The 21,508-nt window shown below is 44.0% G+C and overlaps 1 protein-coding gene across 2 annotated transcripts in view; it reads right to left on the bottom strand.

Annotated features, from left to right (window-relative positions):
* Positions 1–7,222: 7,222 nt before the first annotated feature.
* Stk33 (serine/threonine kinase 33) overlaps positions 7,223–21,508 on the bottom strand; it is a 169,140-nt gene continuing 154,854 nt past the window's right edge. For both annotated transcript variants that reach the window (XM_040756670.1, XM_005075764.4), the window contains exon 13: positions 7,223–7,863. In XM_040756670.1, coding sequence (XP_040612604.1) covers positions 7,669–7,863 — 195 coding nt within the window. In that variant the 3' untranslated portion in view covers positions 7,223–7,668. The remainder of the gene's footprint in view (positions 7,864–21,508) is intronic.

Below are 21,508 nucleotides of genomic sequence, written 5' to 3'. Positions count from 1 at the left end.
GCAGGGCTCTGTGACTCAGATCCAGAACAGGCAGAGCAACACTCACACAGGCAGCACACTGTGAAAAGACCCATTAGTGGTCACAGGGAACCTGCCAAAGGACACGGAAAGGAAAATAGTCATGCTTCAGGGATGTGTTCTCAGGAAGCCTGGCTGCCATGGGTCCTTGTTGACAGGAGAACAAGGGCCACTTAACAGAGACATGGGCCAGGCACATGTGACAGGGCTGGAAAATGTCTGAGGAAGAGTCCAAGAGAGCAAGAGTGTCTGGGCAGGAGAAAGCTGTCATTACTGCCTTGTCTTGGCAGTAATGGAAGCAGCAGATGAAGGATTCACTCACCTGTGTGTGTGTTTCCAGAGTGGCGCTCATCTGCCTCTGGAGAAAGGCGGCTCCCATTCCAGGAAGCAAGTCCTAGAGGTGGGAATTCATAGGACAGGAGCTGAGCTAACATTCAGATAGACCAAAGTTTGCAAGTTTGAGCTTAGGAAAAAAGACAAGGTCTACATCTTCTGATTTATTTTACTTTTTGTGCACGTGCAGTGTATCATGCACTCATGTTTATGTATGTGCACATGTGTGCATTTGCATGTTTAGGCCAAGGATTAACATCAGGTGTCTTTCTTCTATCACTCTCAACCTTATTGTTTGAGATAAGGTCTCTCACTGAGCCCAGAAGTCACTGACTGACTAGACTGGCTGGCTAGCAAGCTGTGAGGACCCACTTGCCTTGCCTGTCCAGCACTGGGGATTCATGGCACCTGTTTTCAAATGGGTACTGGGGATCCAAACTCAGGTCTTCATGCTTGCCTCTCAATTCAATTCGACTGCCATTCATGTTGCTTCCACAGCGCCTGATCCTGGTCACCTTGGATTAGGAATATGTAAACAATGGCCACTCTGTCACTGCCCTGCCAGCAACCAGCATGTCCTGTAGGTAAGATACTCCTGACAAGATTTAACATGAAGTGGGGTTCTCAGTCGTATTCTTGATCAGGGAGCAGCGATCAGAAAGTTGACGTGAAATGGAGGTAGCCGGAGAGCTAAGGTCTCAAATGAAGTTCTACACTGTTGGTGGAAGAGAATTGAGGATAAAGCCAGGTAGATGCTTCTGGAAGAAAAGCATCCATTGGAAGAAACCACTTCAGAGGTAGCTTTGCCTCAGAAAGGCTTTTTCTCTCAAGGCTCTAAACTAGCAAGAAGGATACTTTGTGAGAAGCGGGGTCTAAGACTGGGCCACAGCAGAGGGGTGGGCAGCACTAGGAAGCACAGCCATGCTCAGCTGCAGCTGCCCCTCCAGCAGACTCCTCCATCTTGTATCATAAATGGATCTGAGCTGCAGGTGCCAGGAGTGCCCCAGACCAAGGAGGACAGTGGAGGGCCAGGGAGCAGAGGTGTTTATGAACCATCCTTGTAGGTAACATTCCCTAAGCGAGTGGTCTTAAAGAAACCTCTTACTCTCACTGTGTGTTAGTTTGTTCCTCTGTGGAGATGATTATAGCTACACAAGCTTCACAGGTCATGGAGAAGACAGAACTAACGCATGTGAAGTGCCTGGCTTGGGGACTGCCACTACTGTGACTACATCGCAACTCTGGAGAGGGCTTTCAGAACAAGACAGGTCCCTAAAATCACCTTAGTTCTGATCCAGCTCAAAGAGCAATATGAAGCCAAATAAACTCACTGTAAACCAATGCAAGAGCCATATGAACACACACACAAATGTGTACAGAAAGATACAGTCCCCATGGATATGCTCCACAACCTACCTCCTCCTACGCTCCATCTCTCACTTTTCATCACTCTGTAATAAAGTCAGAGTAGGAATCCCTTGGGGAATTAACCCATGCGTTAGGTCAGAGCACTTGTGAACTAACTGTTTCTGGAGATGGCCCTCACTAATGCCCTCAGAATGCAGGTACCCACTGGAACTGGAGTTACAGTGATTCTGAGCCACCAGACATGGGTGTTGGGAAGGAAACCCAGTCTTTGGCAAGAGCAGCATGCAGCCTTTAGGATCTGAGCCATCTCTCCAGTCCTTAAGATCTACTCATTTAGTCCTCTTATTAATGAATTCCAGGAAGTGGGTACCACCATGGCCCCCATTTTGCAGGTGACTGATGACAAGTGTGAGGGTTAATATTGGTTGTCAACTTGACAGAATCTGGAATCACCCAGGGGAACATCTCTGGGCACATCTGTAAGGATTGTTTAGATTAGGCTAAGAGGTATGAAGACCCACCTTAACTGTGGGCCCTTAACCACTGTGCCACCTCCCCCAAGTTAGCATGGTTAACCATCACAAGGGGAGATGTCCATACCGACAGTTGGGTTGCCCCTGAGGCCCACCCTCAGGGCCAGGACAGAACCCACTGTGTTTGGGGGAGGAGGACTTCTGAGGATTTCACCCTTTGCCCCTGGGTCTAGCTTATATGTTTGGTACAGCTCTGGGTAGCACAGTGCCAGGAAAGGAGGCTGGACAATGGCACTATTCATCTTCCTGGTATCCTACTTTCTGCTTTGTGCTGCTGTTCAGAGTGAGGCTGGCCATCAGGCAGAGGTGGGAGCACCCACCTTGCCTGCTCCCCCAGAGGGCTGCACTGGGTAACTTATGGAAATGTGGAGAACTGGCATAGCAAGTCACACACAAATGCAAGACAGCCACTCAATGTGGCTTTCCTTTGAAGAACAAAGGCAAAGAAAATTGGCTCACCAACGAGAATTAAGTGGTAACAATACGCGGCACGGAAATCAAAATCAGTTCAAAACTGGCTCGCTCAGGAAAAATATGATTCTGAAGAGGAAAGCTGAATTATGTGAGGCCTTTGAATGGTGGTGTTTTAGTTTAAAAGGCTTTTGTAAGGGGATTTTAGTGCTCGGAGAAAGGGAGAGGTGGTGAAGTCCAGCCCAGGCTTCCATCTCCCTTCGGGTCTCCTGGAGTCTCTCTGTAGGCAGTGCCCATCCATGGGGGGTGGTGCTCTCTCTCCTCTCTCTCTCTCTCTCTCTCTCTCTCTCTCTCTCTCTCTCTCTCTCTCTCTCTCTCTCTCTCTCTCTCTCTCTCTCTCTCTTTCTCTGTGTGTGTGTGCGCGCATTTGTGTGAGTACAAGTATATATGTGCACATACAGAAACTAGCGTCTAGGCCATTTTAGACCTCAGATTCACTGGCCTGGCTCCAACTCCATCAAGAGCACCCCTGTGTCCCTCCAGCCGCTGTGGCCACCCAGGTACATTGTGTCTTCAGGAAGAACTCATTTGGGCTTTGTGTTTCGCACTTTCCTGCAATTTGGTAGGAGTCTGACAACCAGAGACAAGCTGTCCTAAGTCAAAACTGAGGGGTGAGCAAGGGCAGAGTGTAGGGGTCGCATTGAGTCACAGAAGGCACAAGCAAGTACACTAGAATGGGAAGGAGACTTCTGGAAAAACAGTTGGTGTGTGAAGGGATGGAGTGAGTTTCAGTTTCCAGTTCATGGCACTGGCCTTGCCCTCAAGGCACCCACCAACAGCATGCCGGAAAGAGGGTGCTGAGGGGCCTGGGACATCAAAGGAGATGCAGACAAAGCCCCACAGGAGGGACCCAGGCAGGGTTAGGAAAGGTCCAATGTGTGGATCTCCAACCACCCTCTACCTATTGACACCTCCACTGAGAGAATCGCAAGCAATTCAGGGGCCAGCGGAGCCCAACACTGCTGTCCCTGAAGGTCAGCGGATATGGCAAAGCAAGGAGGACATTTTGGAAGGGCAGGTAGAGGACATCCAACTGCTTAGTGACTTTCCTTCTTGCTATGACAAAATAACCTCATAAGAAAGGGAGAGGAGGTTTGTTCTGGCTTCTGGCTTGCAGCTCAAGAAAAGTCGTACCACAGAGCAAGGGAAGGGGCATGGCAGGGAAGGGAGGCAGGCTAGACACCCTGCCCCAAGTGATTCACTTCTTCCAGCAAGGCTACAGAACCCCCTAAAGGTGCTACAACAAACAGCACCACCAGCTGAGGACTGAAGGTTCAAACACTTGTCACTTGTGGAATATTTCATATTCAAACCACAGCACCAGCCCAGGGTCATTTCCCAGAGGCCACAGCTTCTTGGCCTCCAGCCAATTGCAGCCTTTATAAGACACAACTTCTCTGGCCAATTTCAAAGCCAGGCTTCCTGCTGGGAATACCTGTTTGAACAAAGCCTTTATTGTCTGTTCCAGCAGCAGGGCCAGAATTTAAAAAGCTTCATTTTCAAGACTGACTGGCTTTGGTCTGCTCAGCCTGGAACTTACATTTTAGAGTCAAATAGAATTATTTAAACAAAGTATTTCTATGATAAGCACATAGTGTTTTTTTTTTCAATCTGCTGCCCCCTCCCAACATTTCTAGTAAGAAACCTAGGCCCATTTTGTGACAAGCTCTTAAAACCCAGGTTTCTCTCAGCTTCTGTTTGCCTGCTTTTTGTCTCTTAGGCCTGTCTGGTTTTGCTTATGAACAGGCTGTGGAGGGGCCCATCTGATGTCACTTGGCCCAGAGGACACACTGTCCCTACCTCTGACATCTGCTTCTGGGCTTGACACAGTCATGTGCTGGCATCTGGTTTTAGAGACCACAGGCTTTCCCTTGCGTCCCTCTCTTTCCTTTCCTAAGGCCTCTTCTCTGACAGCAGCTTCCATTGTCAACTGCTTGTCCCCATCTCCATGCCTGCATTCCTCTCTACTAGTCTTCATCCCTTACATGCCATTCAAGTGGGCTCCGTTGGTCAGTATCTGCTCTCTTGGAAATCGCACTTGTTCAGTTCTGTTCTAAGCAAAGGGTGTCCCTCCAGGTGACAGCCAAATGGCATGGTTCTCCATGCCATGGGGCCCAGGAAGTATCAGACAGGTTGATATTGGTCCTGAGAGGTGGCCTGCTGGTCTCAGAAAGCCCGTAGGACATGAAGAACTGCTTTTCCACAGCTGTGGAGGCAAATGCAGACAGAAAGGCCATGGAGCTCAGACATGGGACAGGTCCATGAGCTGGCGACTAAGATCAGAGACCATCTGTTCTACATGGCTTCCATGCAAACAGATAAATAGATGCAGACACTCTCTCCAAAGAGAGAGCTAAACTCTATCTTAATACTGCATGCGAGTCAGAGGGAGGCATGTTGGAGGCTAACAGAATGTGTGCTACAACAGGAAGGACACCATCCTCATCTGTGACAGGAAAAGACACAAACAACCAGGCAGAATCAAAGTTGCTCTTTTCTAAAGGGAGACCTGCAGCTGGCCCTCCAGAGACCCCAGGGTCCCAGCTCTTCCCACCAGGGGATGGTGTGCAGCATTGCCACCCACTTCCTAGAGAATTCTCTGGGAAGAGCCCTCCCCTCCAGGGTCCTCCACCAGTGGACAAAGTCTGTTCCTCAAGGCTGTAAGCTCAGGAGACAGTACATGCGCTCCTGTAGGACTGCTCCTGTAGAACCCCCAAAGCAAAGCACTTGAAGAAGCTGAGTCAACTCCCAAAGTAGTTTTTTCTTTTCTTTTTTTCTGTGTCTGATCTGGTGTGTGGTGCATGTGGTCATGAATGTGCATATATGCACATGTGTGCTGGTACACATGTACATGAGTGCATGAATAGACCCAAGAATGACACTGGGTGTATTTTTCAATTGTTTTCCACTTTATTATGTTTGTTGGTTTTGTTTTTATTTTCTGTTTTTATTTATTTGTTCTCATGAGACAGGGTCTCTCTCTGTGTAGCCCTGGCTGTCCTGTAACTCACTTTGTAGACCAGGCTGGCCTCAAACTCACAGATCTGCCTGTCTCTGCCTCCTGAGTGCTGGGATTAAAGGCATGCACCACCATGCCAGGCCACCGTTTGACTTTTTAAAATTAATTAATTGTGTGTGTGTGTGTGTGTGTGTGTGTGTGTGCACATATGGGGGCATACACACCACACTGGTGAGGGGATCAACAGTCTACCATGCGGACTGTTGAAATAATGTCATCAATTTGGGTGACAACACCTTGCCAACTGAGCTATCCTGCTAGCACTCACTTCTTTGTGAGACAAAACCCCTCAGTGAACCTGGAACTCACCACTTTAGCCAGAGTGGCTGGCCAGTGAGCCCCAGGTTTTCATCTCTCCAGCACCTGGCTGACAGACTTGTGTCCCTGTGCCTGTTCTTTGTTTTGTTTTAGAGGCAGCTTCAGTGAATCTGAACTCAGGTCTCCATGTTTGTGTCACAAGAACCTTGCCAAATGAGTTATTTCCCCAGCCATCAACTTCAATTTTAAATAAAATCTAATTTACACTGAATGTTTTAATGGTAGTTTCCCCATGGGAAGTGTGAATGCACTAAGAATGCAGAGTCCCGGGGCATGGTGACTTGAATGAGAAGGGCCTCCACAGGCTCAAATTTGAATAGTTGGTCCCTGTTGGTGGACCTGATTGAGAAGGGTTAGGAGGCATGGCCTTGTTGGAGGAGGTGTGTCAATGGGGACAGACTTCCATGTTTCAAAAGACTAGAGCCTCCTTTCCCAGTGTTCTTTCTCTATCTCCTACTTGTAGATCAAGATATAGCTCTCAGTCATTCTTGCCACCATGCCTTTACTGTAACCCTCCAAAGCCACAAGCTTCAAATATACTTTCTTCTATGAGTTGCCTTAGTTGTGGTATCTTCCACAGCAATAGAAAAGGAACTAAGACAAAGGATAACATGGCAGTGTGATCTCTGACCTGACTGACCACTGTGGTACCTTGTGAACAGGAGGTGCACACACCTCTTATAGCTTCTGGATCAGTTTATGGGTGTGGCTCTTTTGGAGACAATCTGACAATCCTGTGGGGTTTGGAATGAAACAAGATTATTACTTTATAAAGATAAACAAATTCAAATTGCTTTTTAAATTTTTTTTTGGGAAGCTTACCTACTAAAGGTGCAGTAGCAGAGCTGTTAACCTTGGAGGAAAAAGAACCTCCAACACCAGCTCATGACGCATTTCCTGTCCCTTCTCAGTCTTTCCCCAGAGACAACAGGCCAGCACTAGCTGTCTGGGGAGCATTCAGAGGACTTGCTAAAGTCACCTCTTCTTAATATAAAATGACATGCATGAAGACATCTGGGCTTATTGATTTAATCAATATGATGGAAGTATAGTAGCAAGCCAATGCAAGCAATTACAAACTGTCCTACTTTTCTATGTTTAAAATAACTTGTCTTAAATAATCTATAGCAACTAGAACAACAAGGACACGTAAGGGACTGCATCGCTTCTGCCACAAGGCCTGTGGCCATTTTATTAGTAGTCATCTAGCAAAGTCTCCTAGTGCTAAGTGCACATAATCACTTAGAACCTCCACTGCATTTGGCCTCTTGTTTTCCCTTATAAATAACTGTGCCTAAATATAAGAATTTGAGTAGAACTGAGCAAGTATGGCCCCAGGCTTGCACTGAGAGCACTTGTCCCTTAGCCCCAGGACACCTGGAGCTGATGAGCACAGCAGCTTGCCCCAAGCATGCCCACGCTGTCCTTTCGTGTCCCGTGCAGGTTATGTATGCTGCTTTGGTAACTAGCTTCAATTCTAAACTGGTGTAACCCATGCAGGACTCACCAAAGACTAAAAGCTCCGTACCATGCTGTCCCCCTCCTGTCCCCGCCCTTCAGTGCTGGAGGAGTGGTCTGTTCTTGCACTGCGCAGCACTGGACAGAGCCTTAGAGCTTTTTCTTGCCTCGCAACAAGGCAGAGGCTTTTAAGGTGCCCTTAGCCACCGTCGCTGCCTGGTTCATTGTCCCGGAGCTTTTCTCGGGTTCTGCTTTGAGTTCAGCAGAGAGGGGTTTGGTGGATGTTGAGTTGGAACAGCTCATGTCAACGCCATCTGCATCTGGCTTCTTGGCAGCAACGGTGGGCTATTAATGAAAGAAAAGGCCTAAATTAATTTTCAGGTGTAAAAAAAGTATGTATAGTAATCGAAGACAGCAGGAGACAATAACATTCCATGAGTGTGTGAGGCAGGGGCATGCTCCAGTTTGGGTAATACTGGTCAGTCTGTAAAATTATCCCTACATGCCCCAAAGGCTCTTTTACCTCCTTCAAGAGAACGGAGGCATTTAGAGCTTGTGATGAAATCAAAATGTTGTTTAAAGCTCTGCCCTGGGAAATTCACTAAAGAGCCCTGAAGGTCTGCACAGGGATGCCCACCTGGACACAAATGCACCAGCACACTGCATTCTTCAGGCTTCCAGATACTCTTCCTAAGGTGACACAAAGTTGCTGCACTCGGCCTGCTCTCACTATTAACCCTTTCCTGCATTCATTCCAGGGACAAGCCGCTTTTACCAGTCAAGCAGGCCATTGGTACATTTGCGTCTCAACTCCTCACTAGTTAATGGGATAAAACAACATTTGAATGTTCACTTCAAGGAGTGCTGGTGGGAATGAATTGAGGAGGTGGCAGAGAAAACTGCATGGGGTTTGAACCAGGAAAGCACCAGTCAGAGGTGACCTTGTGCTCTCGGGTCATCCCACTCTGCAGGACGGGAAGCAGTAGCCTAGATGCTGCAGTCACAGGGAGACAGGGTTCACTTTGACCTTAGGTTCATTGAAAGAGTGATCACTTTAATTAAGTGAAGCTGAGCAGAGAGTTCTAAAGCACAGGGACTGTCCCAGGAGACCTGCAAAGCAGGTCAGAACAAGCTTTCACCACACAGAACGGCATGCAACATTTTAGATAGCTGAGCACTGCTTTCAAAGAGGCCCTAGACAAATTTCTCGGGTGTTTCCTTATCTTCCTGACTTTAGGATATGAAAATTTGTACTTATACATTTGTCCAATGAATAGACATTCTTATGGCTGCAGCAAAACTTCAGGCATCTATGTGCTGGTGTGTGGCGGGTGTTGATTGTAGACATCCCTGCAGTAGGCTTCCTCAGAACAACCCTCAGGCCTGACTCTATAGGAGTGACTCTTGAGCAGATAACACTCTAAGCCTGTCCTGTACCTTGAAAAAATTGTATAAAGTTTGAAATGGAAAAGGTTGTTTCCTCTACTCTTCTCAAAATATTTAAGTTGCCGCCACTGAATTCTTTGCAGAAACAGAAAAATTGAAGAATCTTTACCATTGCTAAAGGAGCACCTGCCGTCTTGTTAAGACTCACATTCATTAACAGGGCACAAACACCACCCTGAACATTCTGGTGTCTGTCTGGGGACCACTTGCTTTCCTGACACATGGAACCCATTTGAAATCTTCAATTGATAAAATTTAACTAACTTTATACACAAATACTAACTAAAGGTGAAGCCAAATGCAACCCAGGTCCCATTGGACATTCCAACTTGGATACTGAGTAGTTAAGGAAATGCTTTACAATGTTTCCACTACAACTAGCATTCTGTGAAATAGGAGCAGAGGTTCAGTCATTGGATTTTACATGTATATTCATGTCTGGTTCAATGTTTCCATTCTTCAGTGTTCCTCTTTTGTGTCTTTTACTTAATTTACATTTATTTACTTATTGGCTGTTTGATTAAGTGATTGATTGCAGGTATTGTGTGCCATGTGCCATGGTGCATGTGTGAAGGTCAGAGGACAGCTTGAAGAAAACAGTTCTCTCCTTCTCCCATTTGAGTTCCAGAGATCAAACCCAGGTCATCATATTTGGCAGGAAGAGCCTTTACAGGCAGCAGTGGTTTGAAAAAAAAAATGGCTCCCAAAAAGAGTGGCACCATTAGAAGGTATGGCCTTGGGGAGCACCTGTGGTCTTGTTAGAGGAAGTGTGTCACTGTAGGGGTGGGCTGTGGGGTCTCTTTTGCTCAAGCTTCACTCAGTGTGACACTGAGTCCACTTCCTGTTGCCAGCAAGATGTAGGACTCTCGGCTACTTCTCCAGCACCATGTTCTGTCTGCTGCCATGTCCCAACATGATGATAATGGACTAAACCTCTGAAGCTCTAAGCTGTCACCTCAATTAAATGCTTTCCTTTATAAAAGTTGTGGTCATGGTGTCTCTTCACAGCCACAGAAACCTGCTGATTACCTAACTGGCTTCACTGCCACTTTCAATGAACTTGACTCACAGGCTATAGTCACCAGGAGGAAACATTGGTGACTATAGCCAAAACACCAAAAAAAAAAAAAACTATACCCCTTAGCCACATGTGCTAATTTACAATGTTAGTGATCTTTAAAAAAATACATAGAGCATACTCAAGGTTTAATAAAAATCTCTTCCTTGCCTCCTAGTTAACATAAACCCAGCCTCAGAAAACACAACCAGTGTTTATCCATTTACAAAGTACATCTTCTCCATGTAACAACAAGTAAACTGTTGGACTGAATTTCAATTTCAATTGTCACTTCCATGGAGAGCAGGTCAAAACTTCCGATGTCTTAGCATGTCTCATCCCCAGCTTTCTTTCACCCTTTCACACAAACCGTAGTGCTGTGCAAACATCCCTTCACACCTTGTTGTCAAACTGATGGCTACCTTGCAGATCACTCTGTCTAAATTCATACAGCTCGCTTGTTCTTTCTTCCGGTGGGCAGTGAGTCTCTGCTTGGATAGGCCATCGGTATTTGGCCAGTCCCTTCACAGCAGTATTCCACTTGTCTCCACTCTTTTGCTACTACTAATGGTACTGAAAAGTGCAATTCTGACACAGCTGTACAGATTCACACTCTCCCCCTCAGCAGAGGGTGCCTGTTTTCTTGGTCAGTCTTACGCTCATGCATATTAAAGTTGGTACAGGTAAAGATAAGGATTTGTTTTTATTTATGTGTATGTGTGTAAGTGTACGCTGCATATGTGAGTGTACTTACGGAGCTGGGAGAGGGCACCAGATGCCCTGCAACTGGAGTTACAGCACTCTGTGGGACACATGGGTGCTGGGAATATAACTCAGGTTCCGTGAAGAGCAGCAAGGGCTCTTAGCTGATGAGCTGTCTTTCCAGTCCTGACAGTCATATTTTAAATAAGTCTCAGAATTTGCTTGGAATCATGATGTCTGTTCCTTCACTCCCTGCTAGCACCAATGCAAACACACCTACTTTTATGGGAACGTTTACTGGTGGACACTCCCGTGTTGATGGAGGAGATCCTCTGCATTTTTGCCACTCCTTTTTGCACACAGCAGTTGCATCAAGGTTAGTGGGCAACTGTTTAGGAAGCAGAGTCCTAAGGGATTTTCTAGAGTCTGAGTATCTCCATTGTTCCCTTGCTGGAACCACGCCACAGGGCCAGAACCATCATGCTGTGCCCGTTGGGGCAGGTTCCCTTCACAGGGAACCAAGCCAGATCTCCTTAGAATAGAAAAGACTAAGGCAAATTCCAACTCCAGGGTTTTTTTCTAGAATTGTACCAATCTTAATTTTTCAGGGATTTCTTTGGTTAGGTTATATATCATCTAAGTCTGGGCTTCACCTTTTCTTCTCTCATGGCTACTGGGATTCCCTCAGGAATCTTTGTTGTCACTGATGCAATTTTACAGTTTTGTAAGTAATAGGACAGAGAAATGAAAAGTGAAATTGCTAAGGCTCTGAGATCTTACAGGTCGTGAAGGGCAAACAGAAGGACAAGCATTCCTGTAAGCTTGCCTACAGCAGGAGAAAGAGGACAGAGGGATCTTATTAGTACCAGGGAAAGCCCCCAGATGACCATCATGAGACTGCCCGCCATCTATTTGTCAACCCATGAGAGAACCGGAAAATCACTGCTGACTGTGTACTGTGGACAGTGCATGTTTAGGCAATAGCCAAGAACCTGCTGCCATCGGAAAACATCTGCGGAATCAGGAGGAAACCTGTATCCTTACATAGACCATGGTGAAGCCATACTAGCCTGTGGAGATAGAAGGGATTGGAATCATTCTGCCACTGGCTACTAATATGACTACAGGTAGGAATTTCTTTAGAAATTCTTCAGCCTAAAAAAATAGAAAAGACTATATAGGGCGGGGGAGATTGCTGCACTAGTTGGAGGACCCCAGTGTTTGGATCCCCAGGAGCCCTGCAACAGTTGAAAAGCCACCCATAATCACAGCAGTTGGGAGGCAGGGTCTGGGGATTCCTGGAGCATGCTGGTTAGCTAAGTTAGCCAGGATTGGCAAGTATTGGGCTCAATAAGAGAGCTGAGCATGGCCAAGAAAAGCATTTTGATTTTAATTTCAGGCCCCCCAATGCACCTGCATATACACATGCGCTCACACATATGAGAACACAGAGAGAGAGAGAGGAAGGGAGGGAGGGAGGGAGAGATGGAGGGAGAAAGAGAGAGAGGGAGGGAGGGAGGGAGAGAGAGAGAGAGAGGGAGAGAATAAAAGAAAAAACAAACTATAACATGGCATGAAGAAGGGGCATATCTAGCACTGTGGAACCACATGTCAGTTCTGTGTGTTGTGGTCAGGGAGATCATGCCAGGGCCACTCTAGCAGAGTTCCAACTATTCATCTGTGACAGATTCTTAGCATTTGAGACATCTGGAGAGTAGCTGATCTGACTCCTTATAGAGAAATGAGAAAGATGACCCCACAAGCTCCCCTGCTCCAGTTTTGCCTTTTTCTAATTCAACACCCTTGAACTGATTTCTTCAGTTCATATTATTAATCATGAAAGGGTCTGTGTGTGCAAGGGAAGCTATGTAACAAGAGACTGTGCTGAATGTACACATTTCACTGCTCACTGGTGTAACTTCAACCTGATGAACTTATCTGGTGATAATGGATGCAAAGCCTGTGAGCTCTCGGCATATCCTGCAAGTTAATACCAGAGTGTGATTACTAGAAACTGTTACCATTCCTCTGAATTTTGAGTAAAATACATGCTATTTAAGTAAAGTGGTTTATCGCCATAGCAACCACTTCTAGAGTCACACATTCAAATTATAGGCTTGCGCAAGGTCCAAATGACAAAATTCTGATACAAGTTTTCTACTGTAGTTTTTCTCACGATGGTCACCCATCTTATCTCACATTCATGTGGTTTTCAGAAGACAGAAGAAAGGAAAGGAAAGCAGGAGTGAGAGAAATCAACTTGAAAATGTACAGACTTTCTTTTACAAGGTTACCACATAAAGATCTGGGTCTTGCATGGAGTTAATGAAAGTAAAATTTAACTTGCAAATTAGAGAAAGATGTAAATAGCTTTTTCTTCTTTGCAGCAAGGGCATAATTTTTATACAGTAGAATACAGGAATCACGAGTGTGCTCTGAGTAGCTCTGACAAACACACAGACCTGACTAACAGGCACCACAGTCAAGAGACACAGCAGCTCAGGGTTCCAGCACTTAGGACACACAGTCCCTGATTCAATCTCCACCATGAAAAAAACCCTGCCAAGATCCTCTGTGCTCCCACTCCCTCCTCTTATTTTATTCTGGGGCCACAAGTGTTTTGATATTTTTAGACATAATTAGTTTTGACTCTTAAAACATCATATAAATGAGAGAAGAGTACAATGTGTGAACCTTTGTGTCTGATTTCTTTGGCTTAAAATGTTAGTTGAAATTTAATTAAAATTTTTGTGGAGCTGGGGAAATGGCTCAGCAATTAAGGGTGCCTACAAGAGTTTGGTTCACCACACCCAGGCCAGGGGGCTTACAACAGGCTACAACTCCAGCTCCAGGTACCAGATCCTTCTGGTCTCTGTGGATACCTGCGCTCACAGTCACCCCACATACACACCTTAAAGTTTAAATTCTGTGTGTGTGTGTGTGATGCACTTACTTATGCAGGTGTGTGTACCCAAGTGTGTAACTGTGAAGGCCAGTGGTTGACATTGTCTTTCTCTATAGCTTTTCACCTTATTTATTACATATATTTTCATTCTATGTGTATGTGTATGTGTATGTGTGAGTGTCTGAATGTATGTATGTGCACCACATGCATACAGGTAACCAAGGAAGCCACAAGGGGGTATTGGATCCCCTGGAATTGGAGTTACAGCAGATTATAAACAGCCATGTGGATGCTGGAAACCAAACTCGGGTCCTCTGGAAGAGCTGCCAGTGCTCTTAACTGTGGAGCCATCTGCCCATTCCCCACCTTATTTTTTGAGACAAGGTTTCTCACCAGTTGGCTAGACTGGTGGTCCAGCAGTTTCCTGGATCCTCCTATGTCCACCTCTCAGTGTTAGGATTACAGGCATGTGGCACCACACATGACTATTTACTTATGTGCCTACAAGTCAGGGCCTTGTTTTTGCATAGTAGTAAATACTTTACCCACTGGACCATCTTTCCACCCCTAGTTAAATTCTTTACTGATATACATATATATACATATATATATTATTTTAAGGTTTTAAATATTCATCTAGGCATTGATAATTCACTTTTCTTGCCAAGTAGTATTCTAATAGCATGCTATAATCCATTATAATAACATAGCATTATATGCTTACCTATTCTTCAGTTAACGAACATTTGGACTATTTCTGCTTTTAGGTTATGTAATAAGTTGTTATAAACATATCCTACAAATATTTTGGGGTAGTTTACAAATCTTTCTATAAATTTACTATTGCTGGGTAAACATCAAGCGAATATTTAACTTTATAAGTAACACCAACTTGTATTTTGGAAGGATTCTGCAGAGGGGACGTTTCTATCAGCGATGTAAGAAAATTACACTTGTTCTACATCCTTGCCACCATTTGGACTGGCTAGTCTTTAATTCTGCTGGTTCTACTATGTGTGTCTGATGTGTTGTTACAGTATTTACGTTTGCCTCCAGCTGTGAGGCAGGGCATCTGTAAGGTGCTGCTGGCTCCATCTGTACTGCCTGTTCAAGTCTTGTGATGTTTGCTTTTTGAGACAGGGTTTCTCTGTGTAGCTCTGGCTGTCCTGGAACTCTCTATGTAGACCAAGCTGGCCTTGAACTCACAGAGATCTGCCTGCCTCTGTCTCCCAAGTGCTGGTATTAAAGGCATATGCCACCACCACCCAAAAACCTTATTATTGTTTAGAGACAGTAACTTTCTTAGATATTGTTCTGTTGCTGTTAAGGAAAGCATAACCAAGGAAATTCTTATGAAAGAAAGCATTAATTGGGGGCTTGCTTATAGTTTCAGAGAATTAGTCCATTATCATCATGATGGGGAGCAAACAGGCATGACACTGGAGCAGTACCTAACAGCTTTATATCCTGGTCCATAATCAGGAAGCAGAGAGACAGAGAGACCGGGCCAGGCTTGGGATTCTGAAACCTCAAAACCCACTCCTGGTGACACACCTCTTCCCACAAGGATACACCCAATAATCCTTCCCTAAACAGTCCACAAACTAGGGACCAGACATTCAAATACACGAGCCTATGGGGACCATTTTCATCCAAACCACATTCAAACCACCACAGAAACAGTCAGCATATTTTGGATACAAGTCCTTTGTTAGATGAATTTTTGAAAGTATTTTCTCTCTGCTTGGTCACTGCTTTCCTCATATGTTTTCAGTGAGCAGGTGTGTTTACTTTTATGAAGCCCATCCAATCAACTTTAAAAATCGTTATCTGTATCCTAAAACATCTTTGACTACTTATTGGATAAACATAGTTTCTCATGATTTATCCTAGGAAGTTTATAGTTTATCTTTTAGATTTATATGTAGCTATCATAAACGAATTTCATATTCATTTTCAGCTAGGAGATCAAACTTTGTTTTTCATTATATAGATGCCCTAACATTCTAGTGCTATTTATTAATAAAAAATTCCTTCTCCATCGACTCTAAAATTTAAAGACTTAAATCAACTGGCCATGTAAGTAATGGGTCTCTTTCTGTATGCCTACTTTTATCTATTTATCTACTTGTCTGTCCTTATACTTAAATCAACTGGCCATGTAAGGAATGGGTAACTTTCTGTATGCCTACTTTTATCTGTTCCTCTACTTGTCTGTCCTTAGACAAACACCATTTGCTATTGCCTATCGCAGCTCCATAGTAATTGTTAAAATCAGACCGTGTAAATAAATCCTGAAAATCTAGGCTTTTCAGTTTAGTTTGGCCAATCCAGTTCTTAATGTACTTACAAATACATTTAATTAGAAAAATTACTTTTAATTTTAATCAGAAAATCAAGTGTTGATTATTTCAATTGGGATTGGTTTAACATTATAAATCAATTTTGGAAGAACTGACATCCTAATAGTACTGACAATTTTAATCCATGAACATTGTATATCTCCCCATACGTGTCAGCTCATCTTAGCTCAACAATATTTTGTAGATTTGGGTGTAGAATATTTTATGTATAGTTTGTTTTCTTAATCACTTTATTTTGAAATATAACTCTAATTTTCATGCTAAGTTTTTGTTCAAGATTTTTGTGTCTGCATTTATGAGAGATACTGGCTAACAATTTCCTTCTCTTGTAACATCCTTGTCATGTTTATATTAATGTTGTTCTTACTCTATAAATTTTTTTGTGTAAAAGTCTCAAAGGTTTACGTGAGTTTTCTTTTATTTTTTATTAAATATTTAAAGGAATTAACCACTGAATTAATTTGAGAATGAAACTTTATTCATAGAAAAATTATAATTTTCCAAATGAGGCAGGTTCATACAACAAGGGCATCTGCTCCACTATGTTCATAGCAGCATTGTTTGTAATAGCCAGAACCTGGAAGCAACCTAGATGCCCCTCAACTGAAGAGTGGATAGAGAAAATGTGGTACATTTACACAATGGAGTATTACTCAGCAGAAAAAAACAATGGAATCTTGAAATTCGCAGGGAAATGGATAGCACTGGAAGAAACCATCCTGAGTGAGGTAACCCAGTCGCAAAAAGACAAACATGGTATGTACTCACTCATATATGGATTTTAGATATGGATCAGGATAGTGCCAGTCTGCACTTCCACAGATAGAGAGTCTGGGAAACAGGAAAGAACCTAAAAGATATGCATATATGCATAGTACCCAAGAGAAGAGGATGGAGACAAGATCCTCTGAATGGATGGGGAACACGGCGAGGGATGGGGGGGAGTGGGACCTGGGAAGAATAGAGGGGGTAAAGAGGAAGGGAGTTGGTCATGGGGGAACAGGAAGTTGAGGGGGTGGGGGTAGAATAGGGGGAAGAGGGAATCATAGGATCGAAGACAGATCAGGCACCAGAGTGACCTCGAGTGATCTAAAGGTATAACATCAATTGGCAAGCTAAGCAATAGTGGAGGGACCACCTCGAATGCCCATTCCTGATAATGAACTTGATGTCTATAACCATCCGGGAGCCTTCATCCTGTGACTGATGGAAGCAGAGGCAAACACACAACTAATCACTGAACTGAACCCAAGGAACCCAGTGACAGAGAGAGAGGAGTGATGAGCAAATTGGCAAAGAATGGGCTGGCAAAACCAGCAGAGACAGCTGATCTGAACAGGGGAGTGCTCTTGGACCCCAGACCGACAGTGGGGAGGCCAGCATGGGACTGATCTGGACCCCCAAATGTGAGTGTCAGTGAGAAGGCCTGGGCAACCTATGGGGCCCTGAGCTGTGGATCAGTGTCTATCCCTGGTATACAAACTGTCTTCATGTGCCTATAGCACAAAGAGAGATGCTCTCTCAGCCTGGACTCTTAGGGGAGTGCCTTGACCCTACCAAGAGTAAAATGACAGACTCTAGATATCCCCTATGTGGAAGGATTTGGCAATAGGGTGGGAGGGAGGGGAGGAAGGGGAGTGCGGGAAGAGGGGAGGGAGAGGGAACTGGGATTGACATGTAAAGCAAGCTATTTAAAATTAAAATAAAAAATGATAAAATAAAAAAAACAAAAAAATATTTTATTTAAAAATAAATATAAAATGATAGGTTTTCCATTATGTCTATTTTAGTTTTTAAAATGGCATTGATGATTTCACTTCTTTTTTTGTTGTTGTTGTTTTTTTTTTGTTTTGTTTTGTTTTTTTGAGACAGGATTTCTCTGTGTAGCTTTTGAGCTTGTCCTGGAACTAGCTCTGTAGACCAGGCTGACCTCGAACTCAAAGAGATTCACCTGTCTCTGCTTCCCAAGTGCTGGGATTAAAGGCATGTGCCACCACTACCCAGCTTTCATTTCAATTTTCTAAGCTGGCATGGTGGTTCACATCTGTAACCTCCACATTCAGAGGCAGAGGCAGAGGCAGGAGAATTCCTGCAAGTTCAAAGCTACTGTGTTCTCTGTAGCATGTTCCAGATCACCACCCTGTCTCAATGACCCCACCTCTCCAAAATCCCTTAAAACCAAAACTTAAAAAAATAATACCTTTCTACTTGATGACATTATTTGTGAGAATCAGTGACACTGACACTGATTGATGGGAGTCAGGATAAAGGACAGGTGCAAAATGACAACCTGAGTGGAGTCTAAGGGGACCATCAGAACAGTCATAAACTGTCTGGTATATGAGTACCCAGAACTCAAGGGGAAATGAAGAGTCGCGGATCCTCCCCCAGTCAGCTGAAGATCAAATCTACCCATTCAAGAAGCACAGGCAAGCTGAGGAGGATTATTGTGAAAAACATGCTTAGTAGCATCATGGTACCAAAGATAAAGAGAACCAGAGAAAAGTGACATGATACACATAAAGAAAGAATATCTTCATTTAACAGACCCTTCGGAAAATCTGACAGCCAGAAGTCACAGGAACAACCTTTAAAATGTGGACCCAAATCATCAACCAACCAAATAAAACAGACAAAAACCTGTCAGACCTAAAGTTCTACCAACAAGGAAGCCCCTAAAGCATGTAAAGCAAAGCAGAGACGTTTCCAGGTGAAAGACAGTGGAGGGGACTGGCAGCAGACAGCAGCAGAGGGAATGCGAAGGAGCCTGTGGAGCTGAAGGGAAATGATGCCAGATGGAAGCCCAGGCCCAGGAAGGAAAGAAGAACAGCACAAATGCAAATAGCTGGGTAAATAGAAAAGACATTTTTGCTCTTAATTTCTGGAAAATATACATGACAGTTTAAAATGAAAATGATGCACTTTCTGTGCAGTTTATAATCGTGTAGATAAAATACATGCAACAATTATAGTATAAAGGCAGAGATGAAGAGACCAAAAGAATGCATGTGGAAAGGAAGCATAATTCATTATAGATAGTTCTCTGGCTACAAACAGCCATAGGCCCCAGGAGCATCTGAGCAAAAGGTGGGCTTGGAAGGCAAGGAAACGAAGGATTCTCTAACATGCCCCTTGTACCAGGGGTCTGTGGGTGATCTGGCAGTGAAACCTTCGCCTCATCCAGGAAGTTCTTGCGTGGGAGTAGGGACCAATGATTTCTTGGAATAGAAGACTTGCAGTGGACAGGAGCTGGGTTTGCTTACTCACAGGGCCACTATCTAGTACAGTGAAAAGATGCAAAAGTATGACCAGAAAAAAGAAAAAGCACACCAGGCATGGCTGTGTACACCTGTAAATCCCAGCACTCAAGCAGAGACAGGAGAATCTCTAAGCTCGAGGCCAGGCAGGGCTACATAGTGAGCCCCTCTCTCAAAACAAAGAAGAGAGGAAAGGGGAAAGTACATGTAGTAAGGTCTGGTGTGACACAGGGGACAACATCTGATGCTTCTCCACCACTGCAGTCATCAGGCTGCATGCCATCTCCCAATGTCAGTTGTGACTGTGTGCAGGAGCAGATACAGAGGCCATGGAGGGTGCTGCTCTCTGGCTTGCTCCTCATGGCTTTCTCAGCCTGCTTTCTTACAGAACCCAGGACCACCAGCCCGGGATGGCACCGCCCACCATGGCCTAAGTCTAAATATGAAAATGTCCCTACAAACTGGTATTATGGAGGAAATTCCTTACTTGAAAACTAGACAGTACAGATACAGATACCCTATTGCAATACTTCAATACTAGAATATTAAAATGGATAAAAAGTATGGTAGTACCATCAAATTTTCACATCATAGCTTCTTTTGGATTCAAAAGCTAAGATTTAATTTTTCAGGAAAGAAAATGTTTTATGCCATCTAACTAAAATTCCAAGAAAGCTTGACTTTTTCATTATCAAGTATTGTAATAAAGGGCCGTGTCAAATGCTACCCATCTGAAGACAAATTTCAAGAAGTATAGGGTGAGACCTCCTCTGCACTGGGTCCTCCCACCATGCCCAGGGTGAGAGGAGGTAGGTCAATGTCACTCAGGGAAAGAGGAGTGCCCTCAGTTCAACTGTTCTGGTTTTAAACAGATTCCCACTTTCTGTTCTGTCATTGTCTTTTGTTTTTAATAATTAACTCAAAATTTTTCTTTCTAAGTTATATGACTGAAATGTAATTATAATGTATACTTCTCTTATTGTTATTATTAGTTTTTTATTAATTAATTCTCTAGTGTATTCCAACCTCAGTTCCCCGCTCCCAATCCCTCCTTCTTCATTCACTCCTCCATTTCTATTCAGAAAAGGGTAGGCTTCCCAGGGATGTCAACCAAACATTGCATATCAAGTTGCAATAAGACTATGCACCTCCCCTATTATTAAGGCTGGTTGAGGCAACCCAGTGGAAAAGAGTCCCAAAGTCAGGCAAGAGCATCAGAAACAGCCCTGCTTCCACTGTTAGGAGTCTCACAAAAACACTAAGCTACAAAACTCTAACGTGTATGCAGAGGACCTAGGTCAGACCCATACAAATTCCCCAAATGTTGGTTTCATCTCAGGGAGTTCCCTATGTGTAGATGGATTTTGTTTTCCCACCAGCCAGTTCCCAAATAACCACACATAGACTTAATATTAATTTTAAATGTTCAGCTTAGGCTTGCTACTAACTAGTTCTTACATTTTAAACTAACTTATACTTCTTATTTACACTCTGACACATGGCATGGTACCTTTTCTCAGTACTGCAAGATCATCTTCTCTCTGCGTTTCCTCATGATTCTTAGACTCCTCCCTTCTTCTTCCCCGAATTCTATCAGATCCAAAAATCCTGCCTAGTTATTGGCCAGTCTGTTCTTTATTAACAATGAGAGTAATACATATTTACAGTGACAAAAAAGATTATTCCACGGCACCTAGGAGTGCAGGTTGGTTGATTCTGTGGGTATTCTTGTGATGTTCTTGATCCTTCTGGCTCCTACAATTCTTTCTCACCTTCTTCCACAGAGTTCACTGAGTTCTGTTTAATGTTTGGCTGTGGGCCTCTGCATCTGTTTCCACCAGAATTATCAACAGAAAAATCTCAAATTGTCGAGAGGCACTTGAAGAAATGTTGAATGTCCTTAGCCATCAGGGAAATGCAAATCAAAAGGACTCTGAGATTTCATCTTACAGCTGTCAGAATGGTTAAGATAAAAAACACTAGTGATATCTCATGCTGGCAAAGTTGTGGAGCAAGGGGAACACTCCTTCATTGCTGGTGGGAGTGCAAACTTGTACAGCCACTTTGGAAATATGGCAGTTTCTTAGAAAACGGGGAATTGTTTTACCTGAAGACCCAGCTATACCACTTCTGGGCATATACCAAAGTACCCACCGTTCTACCACAAAGACACTTGATCAATTATGTAGTAGCCAGAAACTGGAAGCAACCTAGATGTCCCACAACTGAAGATCAGATAAAGAAAATGTGGTATATTTAC

This window comes from Mesocricetus auratus, unplaced genomic scaffold (assembly GCF_017639785.1).
Source record: "Mesocricetus auratus isolate SY011 unplaced genomic scaffold, BCM_Maur_2.0 Super-Scaffold_4256, whole genome shotgun sequence".
Taxonomy (NCBI): Eukaryota; Metazoa; Chordata; class Mammalia; order Rodentia; family Cricetidae; genus Mesocricetus; species Mesocricetus auratus.
This window is presented reverse-complemented; position numbering and strand designations above follow the sequence as displayed.